General features: G+C 36.1%; 1 protein-coding gene across 13 annotated transcripts in view; it reads left to right on the forward strand.

The window, feature by feature from the left end:
* ANKS1B (ankyrin repeat and sterile alpha motif domain containing 1B) overlaps window positions 1-12,763 on the forward strand; it is a 1,105,230-nt gene that overhangs the window by 176,590 nt on the left and 915,877 nt on the right. For all 13 annotated transcript variants that reach the window (XM_086712566.1, XM_025926383.2, XM_086712564.1 and 10 more), the window contains exon 4: window positions 5,552-5,848. In XM_086712566.1, coding sequence (XP_086568692.1) covers window positions 5,552-5,848 — 297 coding nt within the window. The remainder of the gene's footprint in view (window positions 1-5,551; window positions 5,849-12,763) is intronic.

The following is a 12,763-nucleotide window of genomic DNA, read 5'->3' on the forward strand; positions in this document are numbered from 1 at the left end:
GCAGCAATATAATGACAGAGAAAGTAAAAATATTTGCAAGTGCATAATATCCATATTACACATAACTGACATATTAAGAAAGGAATGCCGGTCTCTCTATTCTAAATAAATAAGACCCACAGATTCCAGAAAGTAAAATATGGTCCCCTAATACAGTATGATAACAGACATCTTGAGCTCTGCATGCCCCCTACTGTTCCCATTTTGTAAAACTATATTTGAAAACCAGCATGCAGTCCAACAATTGAATTACAACCATGGCATTAAGCTGCAGGTTGGCAGTTGTCCAACATCAATGCAAGTAGGTTACTCTAGGGCAAGCACATCTAATAAAGTGCAATTAGCATACTGTTCAAATGCATACAGACTTTGCAAGCCTTTGACTGAAATTCAGACTAAAGAATGAAAAGTAACCATAGCTCTAACTATAAACACCAAAGGGAAGAAAAATACATTTTTCCTCCAGAAAAATGCACTTGTAGAAAGTTCCTGTAGGTAGGGAAAATGTTTTATTAATTGGAAAAGTGTATTACTAATATTCATCACAAAATTTCTATGCTTATAGGTTATAGAATGCAGAATATTTTTTATGCAAATATACTCATAAATTCAATATTTAAAAAATGAGAGATATGTCTATCTTTATCAGCATATCATGCTGAAGGGAAATTTTTGGGAATGCTGTTATGTTTGTCAGAAAATCAAAAGTGAAAAGATCATTTGTGGGATGAGCCATCTGGTGGTTATTCTTAAAACTGTCTGAATGCCCCAAAGTGAACCTGAAATAATAAGATGCAAAAACCATCCAAGGTTAAAAAAGAGGATGCTAGTTTTTACAAGCAAAATATTTTTTAAGTGACATGAAAATAAAAAAAAACACTTAGAATTAATTTATATTTGAAAGTTGTTTTGTCTTGTGGTTTCTACGGGAAACAAATTGAAAATTTCTTGTGATTTTTAATACCTTGTTTTATTTGTTTTTTATATGGTACTCCTTTAGCACTGGCCTATTTCTATCATTCAGTGTCATTTCTCCTAAAGTTTCTGATGTGGGAATTTTATTTTCATAGCAACTTTTCATTTTAGGTTTATTTATTTCCCCCTCTGAATAGGACAGAAATATACTAGTTACTTATAAACCTTTATGTATTTAAGCAATAGAGGGAAAGAATGAAAATGGTAATTAACATATACTGAGACGTAAGATAGCCAGGTTATGCTAAGCACTTTCATCTATAATATGTTATTTAGTTAATTCTCACAACCTCTGAAGTGATATTATTACTCCCATTTTATAGGTGAGAAATCAGGCTCAGTAAAGTTACATAACTCATCTAAGGGCACACATTACTGAATTACTAACAGTCAGACTTGGACTCTAATTCCAGAGCCCTCCACAATAGCACATTGGTATTGTCATTGTAAATCCGTTGCTTATGGAGTATTTACTATATGCCAGGTGATGTGCAAAGTACTTCATCTATGTTATCTTACTAAGCTCTACTGTAGCCTGATGAAGTAGGGATTAAATATTGTTCTTATTTTATATGTGGGAAGCTACCTTGGAGAGATTAAATAACTTGCCCATGATATCACATCTTCTAAGAAATGCAGTTGTCATTAGTTTTTTTTTTTTTTTGATAATTTTTTAAATGTTTATTTAATTTAGAGAGAGAGAGAATGAGGGGGGGGAAGAGGGGAGGGGGGAGAGAGAGAGAGAGAGAGCGAGCATGAGCAGGGGAGGGACAGAGAGAGATGGGGACACAGAATCTGAAGAGGCTCTAGAGCTCTGAGCTGTCAGCACAGAGCCCAATGCGGGCTCAAACTCAAGAGCTGTGAGATCATGACTTGAACTGAAGTCGGAGCTTGACTGACAGAGCCACCCAAGCACCCCAAGAAATGCAGTTAGTATTTGAAGGCAGGTTTTTCCGACGCAAAGCTCAAGCTCTTAGCCAATAATACTCCGTATTATTATAGTAAATTATGTGTAATTGTCAGGGCTTCATTCTGATTTCTGAAGGTAGTCTTTGGTTTCTAATACACCTTTCTGTAAAAATAATTCTGTCTTATATATTGATATTTAAAGTTTACAAAGCATTTTCCTATACCCTAAGGTTTATAGAGAGGATAATACTCTAATTTTACAGATAAGATAGGTTCAGAGAGATTGAGTGGTTTACTATTGCTTGTAAGTGTGGGGGTTATTAGCACTTCAACCTAGGTCACCATTTTATACTGCTCTAAAATTAGTGGTCAGTTTAGGGCAACATAATTTTGAAAACAAAGTAGACCTTGCCCCGATTATCATTTTTATAATTGATACATCCTTCCCATCTTTTGTCAGCTGATTTATTATTTCCTTTTTTCTGATGTCATGCATGTTTACAATTTATATTTCTCTGTATATTCATCTCTTCCCCCCCTTTTACCTCTTTCCTCCAACATTAGGGCAAAAACACGAAGAGCCTAGCTCATAAGTATATTCTCTTGCCATTTACCAAAATTCAAACCTAACTAGTGTTAGTTTCCATTGGTTTTACTTTCCAAAGCAAGATGTTTTGGAAAATAGCTTTTGTTAGCTGTTTTTTTCCTACCACCCATTGTCTAGAAGTGTCCTATAGTTTTGGAGAACACCCATTTGGCTAAAAAAAAAAAAAAAAAAAAAGAAGAAGAAGAAGTAGGGATTAACTGTTCAAGAATGTTCATTGTAGATCTACTAGCAGTTATCAATCAGTTCTTCTTCAGAGTCTGTTTATTTGAAATTAGATTCTTTTAGATCACTTGTTAGTATGGATACAAGTATACAATCATGCCTCTTATAAAGATAACACAGTTGTGGTCTTTCTCATGTGACAATACAAATATGTATTGATCATGGATAAATTCTATGAGTATTTTCTTCTGAGTAAGTCTGGCATGGTTGAAATAATTTTTTTTGACTTCTGAACAATGATAATTGGTGTTAATAGACAGAGTTTCAATTTTGCACTTATAATATCCTATGCTAAGGCCTCTGCAAAAGTAGAGAGGTCTTTGAGGAATGATTATTTCATAATTGCCATTTTTTTTTTTCTCAAAGAGGTGCCGTTTTGAAAATTGAATTTCTTTCCAACCAAGGGCAAATTTTATTTGGTCAGAAGGCATATATCTAGATCATATTTTTATGGTGTAGAGTAGTAAAATTGATTTTCTTATCAGGCTTCTACAACTTAGTCAGATAAACAGGGAATGTAGACCTGTATCTGGTCAGTCTCTATGAGGAAGTAGACTGTAGCAATACATTCAAACTAAGAACGGGAATGACTGCCTCCAAAATGATGGAAGAAATAATGCCTCCAGCTGGATTCCCATCCATCAGATCTTAACTTTTTGGTGACTGCCTCCAGGGAGTAGGTTTTTTTCTGGGCCTTATTCTTTGGTCTTCAAATGCCCTCTTCTGATACTTTTATTTGGAAGGTAAGTAGTAAGAAGCCTTTCGTAGTGCTCATTTAAAAATTTTTTTGCTACTCTGTCTTTAAGTTTTCAAATCCTTCCTCTGCTTTCAACTCTTTATTCTCACTTTATCTGCATTCATCGGCCAGAGCAAGTCTGAGTTACTTTTAGGGACATTAAGATTTGTTCCGGTTTGAACCCTACTTACTCTTTTATTCATATGGTCAGAGCATATATCTAAGTATTTACTTCCTGTTACAACTCAGGGTTCTTTTCAGCAAAATCTATAGAAATTCTGCTTTCAGATCACTAATTTCCTTTCTTCTTTGACAATATAACAATACTTGGCAGGCAGTGTGGTGTAGGAGAAATGAACCAATGTATATACGCATTCAGCAAATGACAGTAGTAATAGTTGTTATTGTGGAAGATGGTTTTAAGAGCACTGACTTTGGGTCTAGGCTACCTATGTTCAGATCCTGGCCCCAACACTAAAAGGCTGTATATTTGAGGGCAAGTTATTTAACTACTCAGTGCCTCAGTTCCTCATATATAAAATGGCAATAATGATAATATTCGTCTCTATCTCACAGTGAGGTAAACGTAAATGTAACTTGTAAATGAGTAAACATCTATGGAATGCAACTGTGCCTGGTACATAGTGTTAGTTATGATGATGACTCTGATGATGGCAGCCCCTTTCTCAAACCCTCATTCAGGATCATTGCATTTTTGCTATTAAAATTTCTTGTTTACATTTTTCCTGACTAACGCTTCTACCTCCTGACATAGTCATATACCATCTATCTACACCATTTGCCTAAATGTACTGAAACATCCATCTACCTTATGAGTGGTTTAGTAAATTTTAATTCCAGCATAGTTAATATACTGTGTTATATTTGTTTCAGGTGTACATTATAGTGATTCAGTAACTCAATTTATAACTCAGTGCTCATCTAGATAAGTGTACTTTTTTTTTAAATAGTTTTTTTTCAAGTTTATTTTTGAGAGAGGCAGAGACAGCATGAATGGGGGAGGGGCAGAGAGAGAGGGAGAGAGAGAATCCTAAGCAGGCTCCGCACTGCCAGCACAGAACCCAATGCTGGGCTTGAACCCATGAAGCCTTGAAATCATGACCTGAGCCAAAACCAAGAGTTGGACACTTAACCCACTGAGCCACCCAGGCACCCCAAGATAAGTGTACTCTTAATCCCCTTCACCTATTTCACCCATCCCTCTACCCCGCTCCCCTCTCGTAACCATCTGTTTGTTCTCTATAGTTAAGAGTCTGTTTTTTGGTTTGCTTCTTTTTTTTTCTCCTTTGTTCATTTCTTTCTTAAATTCCACATATGAGTAAAATCACATGGTGTTTGTCTTTCTTTGTCTTATTTCACTTAGCATTATATGCTCTAGATCTATCCAGGTACACTTTTTATCTTGCTAAACTTCTAGGAAAATCTTCTTGATTTTCCATTGGAACCCTTATTAGGTGTATATGTAATCTATGATACTTGTAGATTGTCTGGCAATGGGTCTCAGTCTGTCTCTCAATCCATAATTACATTTCAGAATGATGCTGTTTAATCTGAGGGCCAGTATGTCTTCATTCTCATTTTGCTAAAGGAGCAATAATTTGTACTTACATGGAAAATAAAATGCAACTTAATTTGGGAAATCATTCCGTAACTCTTTCATTATCAAGAATTTACCATTTCAAGTGCCTTTTGGAAAGCCAGTCTGTTAAAAGTATGTTATAATTCTTATTACTCTCTCTCATTAACAAATGTCATGGAGGTATGATGCATAGTACAGATAACACTGACCATCTGGGCCCAGCAGGGCCACTGACTAACATGACTAAATCATTTATCGCTCTTGAAAATTGAAATATATAATATAGGGAAAAATTTGACTTTTCCTCTTAAAATGATTAAAATTGTGATTTTTTAATGCAATAAATGATAGATCCTTTTTATCAGATATTCTATTAGGCATACTTATTAAAATAGATAAGTCATAAACTTGCATTTTCAAAGTATCTTTGGTTTTAAATTACTGTTTAGATTTTGGTAACTGAATTTCTGAAAATCCTAATCTTACATCTTTGTCTTAACAGAACAATGAAAATGAAACTGCGCTACACTGTGCAGCTCAATATGGACACTCAGAAGTAGTTGCTGTTCTCCTAGAAGAGCTCACCGATCCTACCATCAGGAACAGTAAGCTAGAAACACCTTTGGACCTGGCAGCACTCTATGGACGACTTAGGGTGGTCAAAATGATCATCAGTGCACACCCTAACTTAATGAGCTGCAACACTAGAAAGCACACGCCACTACACCTTGCTGCTCGGAATGGTCACAAAGCAGTTGTTCAGGTGCTATTGGAAGCAGGGATGGATGTGAGCTGTCAAGTGAGTCTCCTTTTAGCTTTGCATTGAAAGTGATGATGCTCTTGCTTTGCTTTGAGACGCAGATGTTAAAAGTTATATGTAGAAATCTTATCATTTTTAAAAATTAAATTGTCCAGAAATATTTTTGTAACTACTACATTCAGTACACTGTGCCACATACTGTTTGGAAATATGAAGAGATATAAGGAGTAATTTCTAACCTCATTCTAATTTTAGGGCTATAGGAGTGAAAAATTATTACTAGAAGGCAGTTGTGTGTGGTATCATTAGTAATTGTTTCCTTTTTTTCCCAGTGTCTAGCACATAGCCTGACACACACTAGGAATACAAAGTTGAGTGAATGAATGAATGAATCACTCAAAATTCAATTTAACATTTTTGAGTATGTATGTTGTGTTTAATATGTTGACACATTTAGACTCCCTTTTTTCACAGCCCCCCCCGTGGGATTGAGAACTATTAAGTAACAGTTAAGAGATGAGGAATCAGATTCAAAGACTTAAGAAGCTTGCCTAAGGATGCATAGCTGATAAACCTACAATATGAATTTATATTTACTGATTAAAGTCCAGGCCTCAGTAGTGTGCTGTCTATACATGATTAATGAAGGAATGATCACTCTGCCTAGGGCAGTCAGAAAGAATTTTATTGGAGAGTTGTGATTTGAGCTTTGAAGCATGGGTAACATTTGGGTAGGTTTTATTTCTCCACAAGGAAAGAGCAACCTACTTTTTTTTTTTTTTAAGGGCAACCTACTTTTATTATCTGTTTCAAGTTAACTCCAATTCCAAGGTTAGCTTCTTTTTTCTTTAGCCATTTTTTCATTTTACTACTGTTTTTTTTTTTTTTTTTTTTTTTTTTTTTTTTTTTTTTTTTTTTTTTTTTTTGTCTCCCAAGTCAGTGGCAGCATTTTTATCTTCCAGAGACCCTTTTGGTTCCTGTCAGATTGTGTCTTCTTCCCTGTGTATTAGTATGCTATTGCTGTATAACAAAGTCTCTTGAAACTTAATGGCTTAACATAATGACTACTCATTTAGCTCATAATTCTGTGGTTGGTGATTTAGTCTGAGCCTTGGTAGGTAGCTCTGTTTTGGCTGGGTTCTCTCATGTGTCTGGGGTCAATTATAGGTCATTTGAGTAGCTCTGTTATAGGATGTTGCCTGGGGTAATAGTGAGGCTGCCTTGTGTCTTTCATGATCCAGCAGGCTGCCTTGGGCTTGTTCATGACAGGGAACATAACAGTAATATGGTTCTATGTGCATGCATGTGTACACATGAGAGAAGGAAGGAGGGAGGGAACAGGAGTATACAAGGTCTCTTGAGGTCTAGACTGGGAGCAAGCATACTTACTTTCTTTTCTGCAGTGTTTGATTGACCAACAGTTCACAAAGGCAGCTGAGATTCAAGGGTTGGGAAAAGAGATTGTACCTCTCAATTACAAGGGGGTGTGAATTGTAAAAGGGGTGTGAATACCCAGAGGGAACAAATGCAGCCAGGTTTGTAACATTCCAAGTGGAATTAGTGTTCACAACTGTGGGGTTACTTTTCCTAGGAATTGTTTAGAGGTTGAATCTTGTGTCTCTGGGGGATTTTTCATTGAAGTTTTAAAAATAATAGGCCTTCCAATCCTACATTTAAGGCTGGCACCCTAAAACAGACTTTTAATGAGAGCTTTGCCTGTATTATTTAGTTATTTAGAGATTTATAAAACCTTTTTAAAAAGATGTTTGTTTATTTTTGAGAATGGGGGTAGGGGCAGAGAGAGAGGGGGCCAGGGGATCTGAAGCAGCCTCCATGCTGACATTAGAGAGCCCAATGCAGGACTCAATCTCACGAACTGTGAGATCATGACCTGAGCCAAAGTCGGATACTTAACTGACTGAGCCACTCAGGTGCCCTTATAAAATGTTTTCTTAATTTTTTAATTTATTCTACTTTAGCAGTCTTGAAAATCAGCACAAGAATTTTTGTAGCCTTCATATTAAAAAAAGCAACAACTTTCCCCTCAAAGGGGTATTGAAATGAGATACATATTTACTATTGTAAGCATACTTTCTCTAGAAGTATGTAAACATACTTTCTCTAGAAGTATGTAAACATACTTTCTCTAGAAGTATGTAAACATACTTTCTCTAGAAGTATGTTTAATGATAAGCTAGATATTTATTTTCTTTATGTTGAATTTCTTTAATCTAGAATTACTGCTTTGATAACACTTCTGGAATACTTTTAAATTTGGTGGCTCAGAGTGCTTTATAACCAAGGACTTTACGATGACTGAGATCAGTCACACACTTCATGTCCATGGCCAAAATGTTTTCATATTTTGTACTAGATGACATGGCCAGAAGAGAAAGAGTCTGGATTCAATTTTATATGTATATGGTACATCTTTTATTATGCAAAATACTACTTACTGTATTTTGTGCTTTTGGATTTTGGAAAATTGAAGATAAGTAAGATCTCTGCCCAAAACTTAGTGGAGGACACAGAAACTTGCAAGAATAACTGCTATACATGACATATTAAAATAAATAGTAGGGCAAAGTGCTAAGGACATAGCAGTGAAGAAAATATGGATTGTAATATGGAGGACTTGAAGAGACATTGATAGAGTGATATTTGAAGAGGACCTTGAAGGTCTTTAGGATTTTGAATTTAGATATAACTTAGCTTGCAGATGTGCATTTTATGTGGTCAAAAGAGTGTTTTAAGATATTGAATTTGAATGCTTTTAGATGGGCTGTATACCTCCTAAGGTCCCAACCTTTCTCTACCATCATTGCCAGATTCATTCCTTTAGATTTTCTACTTTGCTCATATAGCATTTGGGTTTGTTACTACACATATCAGGTGAAAGGGGCACAGTATGTTTAGACCACTATGAACTTAATCAGAAGCATCAAGGCTGGTACCTGATGCTCACTCTATGATGTCATCTTGAAGGTTTTCTAGAAGTAGAGCTGACAGCATATTCTAAAATATATTTCGATGAGTTGAATCTTTCAGCATTTAATTAGCCTTAATTGATGTTTTTTTGTTATTATTGCTTTGTTCATAGAAAACATGTTTTCCTTTTGTTTAATTGCCTTTTTTTGGGTCAGTGTTTAATTTTATTATGTGATTCAAATGAATTATCACCAAGTTTGCCCATCAGATTCACTGCAAAATGTTTTAATATCAAATTTGAAGATGGTATTTTTTGATATCTCACTGTCTGAGAGTGAAGAATACCAGACAGTAACTTGAACTGTTTGAATGACTTTAATATTCATTAAATTGCTCTAGCTAACAAGTTGGAAGTTACCAGTATTAAAAATAATCCCATTTGGTAAATCACAGCAATACACTATTAGACTTTAATTACATTCAAGTCATTATGAATAATTCTTTAAAATTTAGAGATGGCTCTGGAAGATCTTGCCTTTTCCTTGTAATTACAAATGTTTTAAGATGCATAATTTGTGTTAGTATTTTCTGTAGAAGTTTTGGTTTCTGCTTCATTTATCTCCGAGCAGTTTTGAATTATAACACATATTTGAACTAGTGAGAAAAACAACTTAATTCCAGCTTAGGTGAATTTCAAATTATATTTTATGTATAAACCCTTTAATCCTAAAGGATTTCTTAATAAAGAGAATCTGTCATATTAAGATATTAAGAAAATGAGTTTTAACTGGCAAGAGTCTCTTGAAATTAGTAATCATTTTTATGGATTTCAAACCTGATTTGAGTAAGTGGGTAGTAACTCCAAAGACTGTGGACTCTTTTTATGCTAGTTCTTTAATTGTATTTCTTGCAAGCTTCTCTTATTAAAATTTAAAAAGTTAAGGACTTACAAAATACTAAGTCAACTGGATTTTATTTTAATATTAAAGGAAATGAAAGTAAAATTATAGAAAATTAATAACAAAGAGTACAAGTTCCCATACTAGGAGCTGTTAAGATGTAAAGCTGAGTAAGGTACCATTTTTGTTCTCTAAGTGCTTATAGTGGCAGGAGAAATGTGTGCCTAAATGGATAGATTACATTTTAATAATCCACTCACTCTCCTTCTTTCCTAGATAATTATTTAAAAATTTTCCTTTCTTCCCCAAACTTTAACTCTTTCCTCCCTGTTATTTCTCTGTGATCTTGACTTTGCTTTTACTTAACTGAGAAAATAGAAGCTATTACATATTTGAACCACCACATTTGCCAGTGGATGTGTATCTGCCTTCCTTCCTGGTGCTTTAAATGAACTTTTTAGGTTTATCCCTAAGGCTGAGTCCTCTACTTGTGCACTGGATCCTCCCCTTAAAATACTATGCATTTTCCCCCCTCTCAATTGCATCATCTTTATAGGGACACAAAGATGTTACATTTCCCATCTTAAAAAAAAAAACAGCTCTTTCTTGAACCCACATTTCCCTCTAGTTCTTGTTACCTTTTTCTGATCCCCTTCATAACAACATATTTAGAAAGAGTTGATTTTACTCATTATATCAAATTTCTTTCCCCCATTCTCTCTTGAAGCTACTACTCCATCTCTCTTACTCTTTAAGTGTTTTTCCCTTTGGTGAAGGTGACTAATGACTGCCATATTGTTAGATCCAACAGCCAAATCTTTGTCATCATTTTACTTGATTTATCATTGGCATTGACAAATCTCCCTCCTCTTTGAAAGGCTTTTTTCTTTTGACATCTGAGTCACCATTCTCTCTTGCTTCTCTACTCCTTCTTGGTCTTACTTTAGGTAGAGTCTAAGACCTTGAATGCCTTTCATTTAGCCTTGCAGCTAGATAAATCTGTCAGGCCTCACAAACCTGTTATCCATAGGAGTTGGTAAAGGATTAAACCTTTCTGTTTTCTGTCCTCTTTTGTAAAGTCACACCTCTCTGTCCTCAGCCAGGCTTTGTTTAATTTCTTCCCAGTAGATCTTTACACTGTAACTCTGTAAACCCCTGTAATAGTTAGCTATTGACATTGCCACAATGTTCTGTACAATAAACACAGAAATCTCAGTAGTATATAATAGTAAGCAATGGCCTTTTTTTCTCATTCACAGGTTTGCAGGTAATCTGGGGAAACTCTGCTTCAGGCTGTAAGTTAGCTTGCTCTGCTCTATGTATATATTCCCTTTTTCCTGGGACTAGCCAGGACATGGCCTAAGTAAGCTCAACCAACAAGGCACATTTTAGTCTCTACTTGTATCATGTAGATGCCATACATTGGCTAAAGCAAGTCACAAAGCTAAGTCCCAGATCAAGGGGTGGGGAAATATACTTCATCCATGTAAGTGGATGGCGCTGCAGTCATATGACAAAGGGCATATGAAACAAGGAGCGAATAGTGTAATCTACTCCATCCCTATTCCATGGTTAACTGCTCTCATCTTCCTGATCTCTAAGTATCAGAGTGTCCCAGGGCTTAGTACTTAGACCTCTTTTCTTCTCTCTCTGTACTTACTTTCTAGTTGACCTCATCCAATCCCTTGACCTCGACTGACATCTTTGTCTGACAGTAACCAAATTTATTCATCTTGGACCTTACCCTGAGTTCTAAATTAGGTACATAATTGCCTGCTAAACATATCTATTGGATGGCTAGTGGGCATCCAAGCAACATTTCCAAAACTGAGCATCTAGCTTCCATAATTCCTTTTCCCCAGATTTGCCCATCTTCCAGTCTTTCCCATTTCAGCAAATGGCATTACCATCCTGCTAGTTGTTTGGCCCCCAGACAGAATTTCTTTCATATTTTACACGCAGTTCCTCAAAAAATCCTGTTGGCTTTGTGCTCAAAATATATCTAGAATTTCACTACTTTTCATGCCCTCTACTATCACCACTATAGCTTAAGTCTTGTACATCTCCTGCCTCCTGCCTGGTTTCCCTGCTTTTTTCTTTGCCTCCATATTAGTCTGCTCAGGCAACCATAACAAAATCCCAAAACTGGGCAACTTAAACAACACATATTTATTTTCTCAGTTCTAGAGGCTGGAAAGTCTAAAATTCTGGCCGATTCTGTTTCTGGTGAGAGCTCTCTTTCTGGCTTGTAGATGACTGCCTTCTTGTTGTGTCCTCAAATGGTCTTTTGTGCAGAGAGAGAGCGAGCGAGCGAGTGAGAGAGCTCTGGTGTGTCCAACTCTTATAAGGATACAAATCCCGTGAGAAAGGTTCCTACCCTTATGACCTCATTTAACGTTAATTACTTCCAGAAATGCCCTGTTTTCAAATACAGTTGCACTGTGGGTTAAAGGTTCAACATATGAATTTGGGGGTAAGGGGTGGACACAAACATTCAGCCCGTAACAGATTCTTTTCAATCTGTTTTTAACAAAGCAGCCATTAAACTAAACCAGATTATATCACTTTACTGCTCAAAAAACCTCCAGTGGCTTTCCATCTCACTTGGAGCGGAAGCCAAATTCCTCACAGTGGCTGACAGGTGTCTTATACAACTTAGTTCCACTGCCTTTGAAGCCACCTCTAACTATCCTTTGCCATTTTTTCACTTAGCTTAGCCCTAGTGGTATTGTTGCTCTTGCTGGAACATACCAGGTAAGCTTCTGCCTCAAGGCCTTTGCTTTACTAACCCACATGACTTCTACCTGTGCTTTCTTCAGGTGTCTGGTCAAATGTTACCTTACCAGGGAAGCCTTCCCTGACCTATCTGACTCACCACTCAAGCAGCTTCTTTTCCTTCCCTTTAACTGAAAATCCATCTTCCCTATTGGGACACCATATTCCCACCAGCAATCTCAGGCCAGGCTACTAGGCACTATGCTACATAAACGAGACGATTTGTTCCCTGTCCTCATGGAGTTGAAGGATTAGTAGAGAAAACAGTAACTAAAACTATAAATGAAAATTACCAATTGTATTAGTGCCATAAAGGAAATGCACTGGTTGCTATGATTTTGAATGAAGGCAT

The sequence above is a fragment of the Puma concolor genome, chromosome B4 (assembly GCF_028749965.1).
Source record: "Puma concolor isolate L17-30 chromosome B4, mPumCon1.1.hap2, whole genome shotgun sequence".
Taxonomy (NCBI): Eukaryota; Metazoa; Chordata; class Mammalia; order Carnivora; family Felidae; genus Puma; species Puma concolor.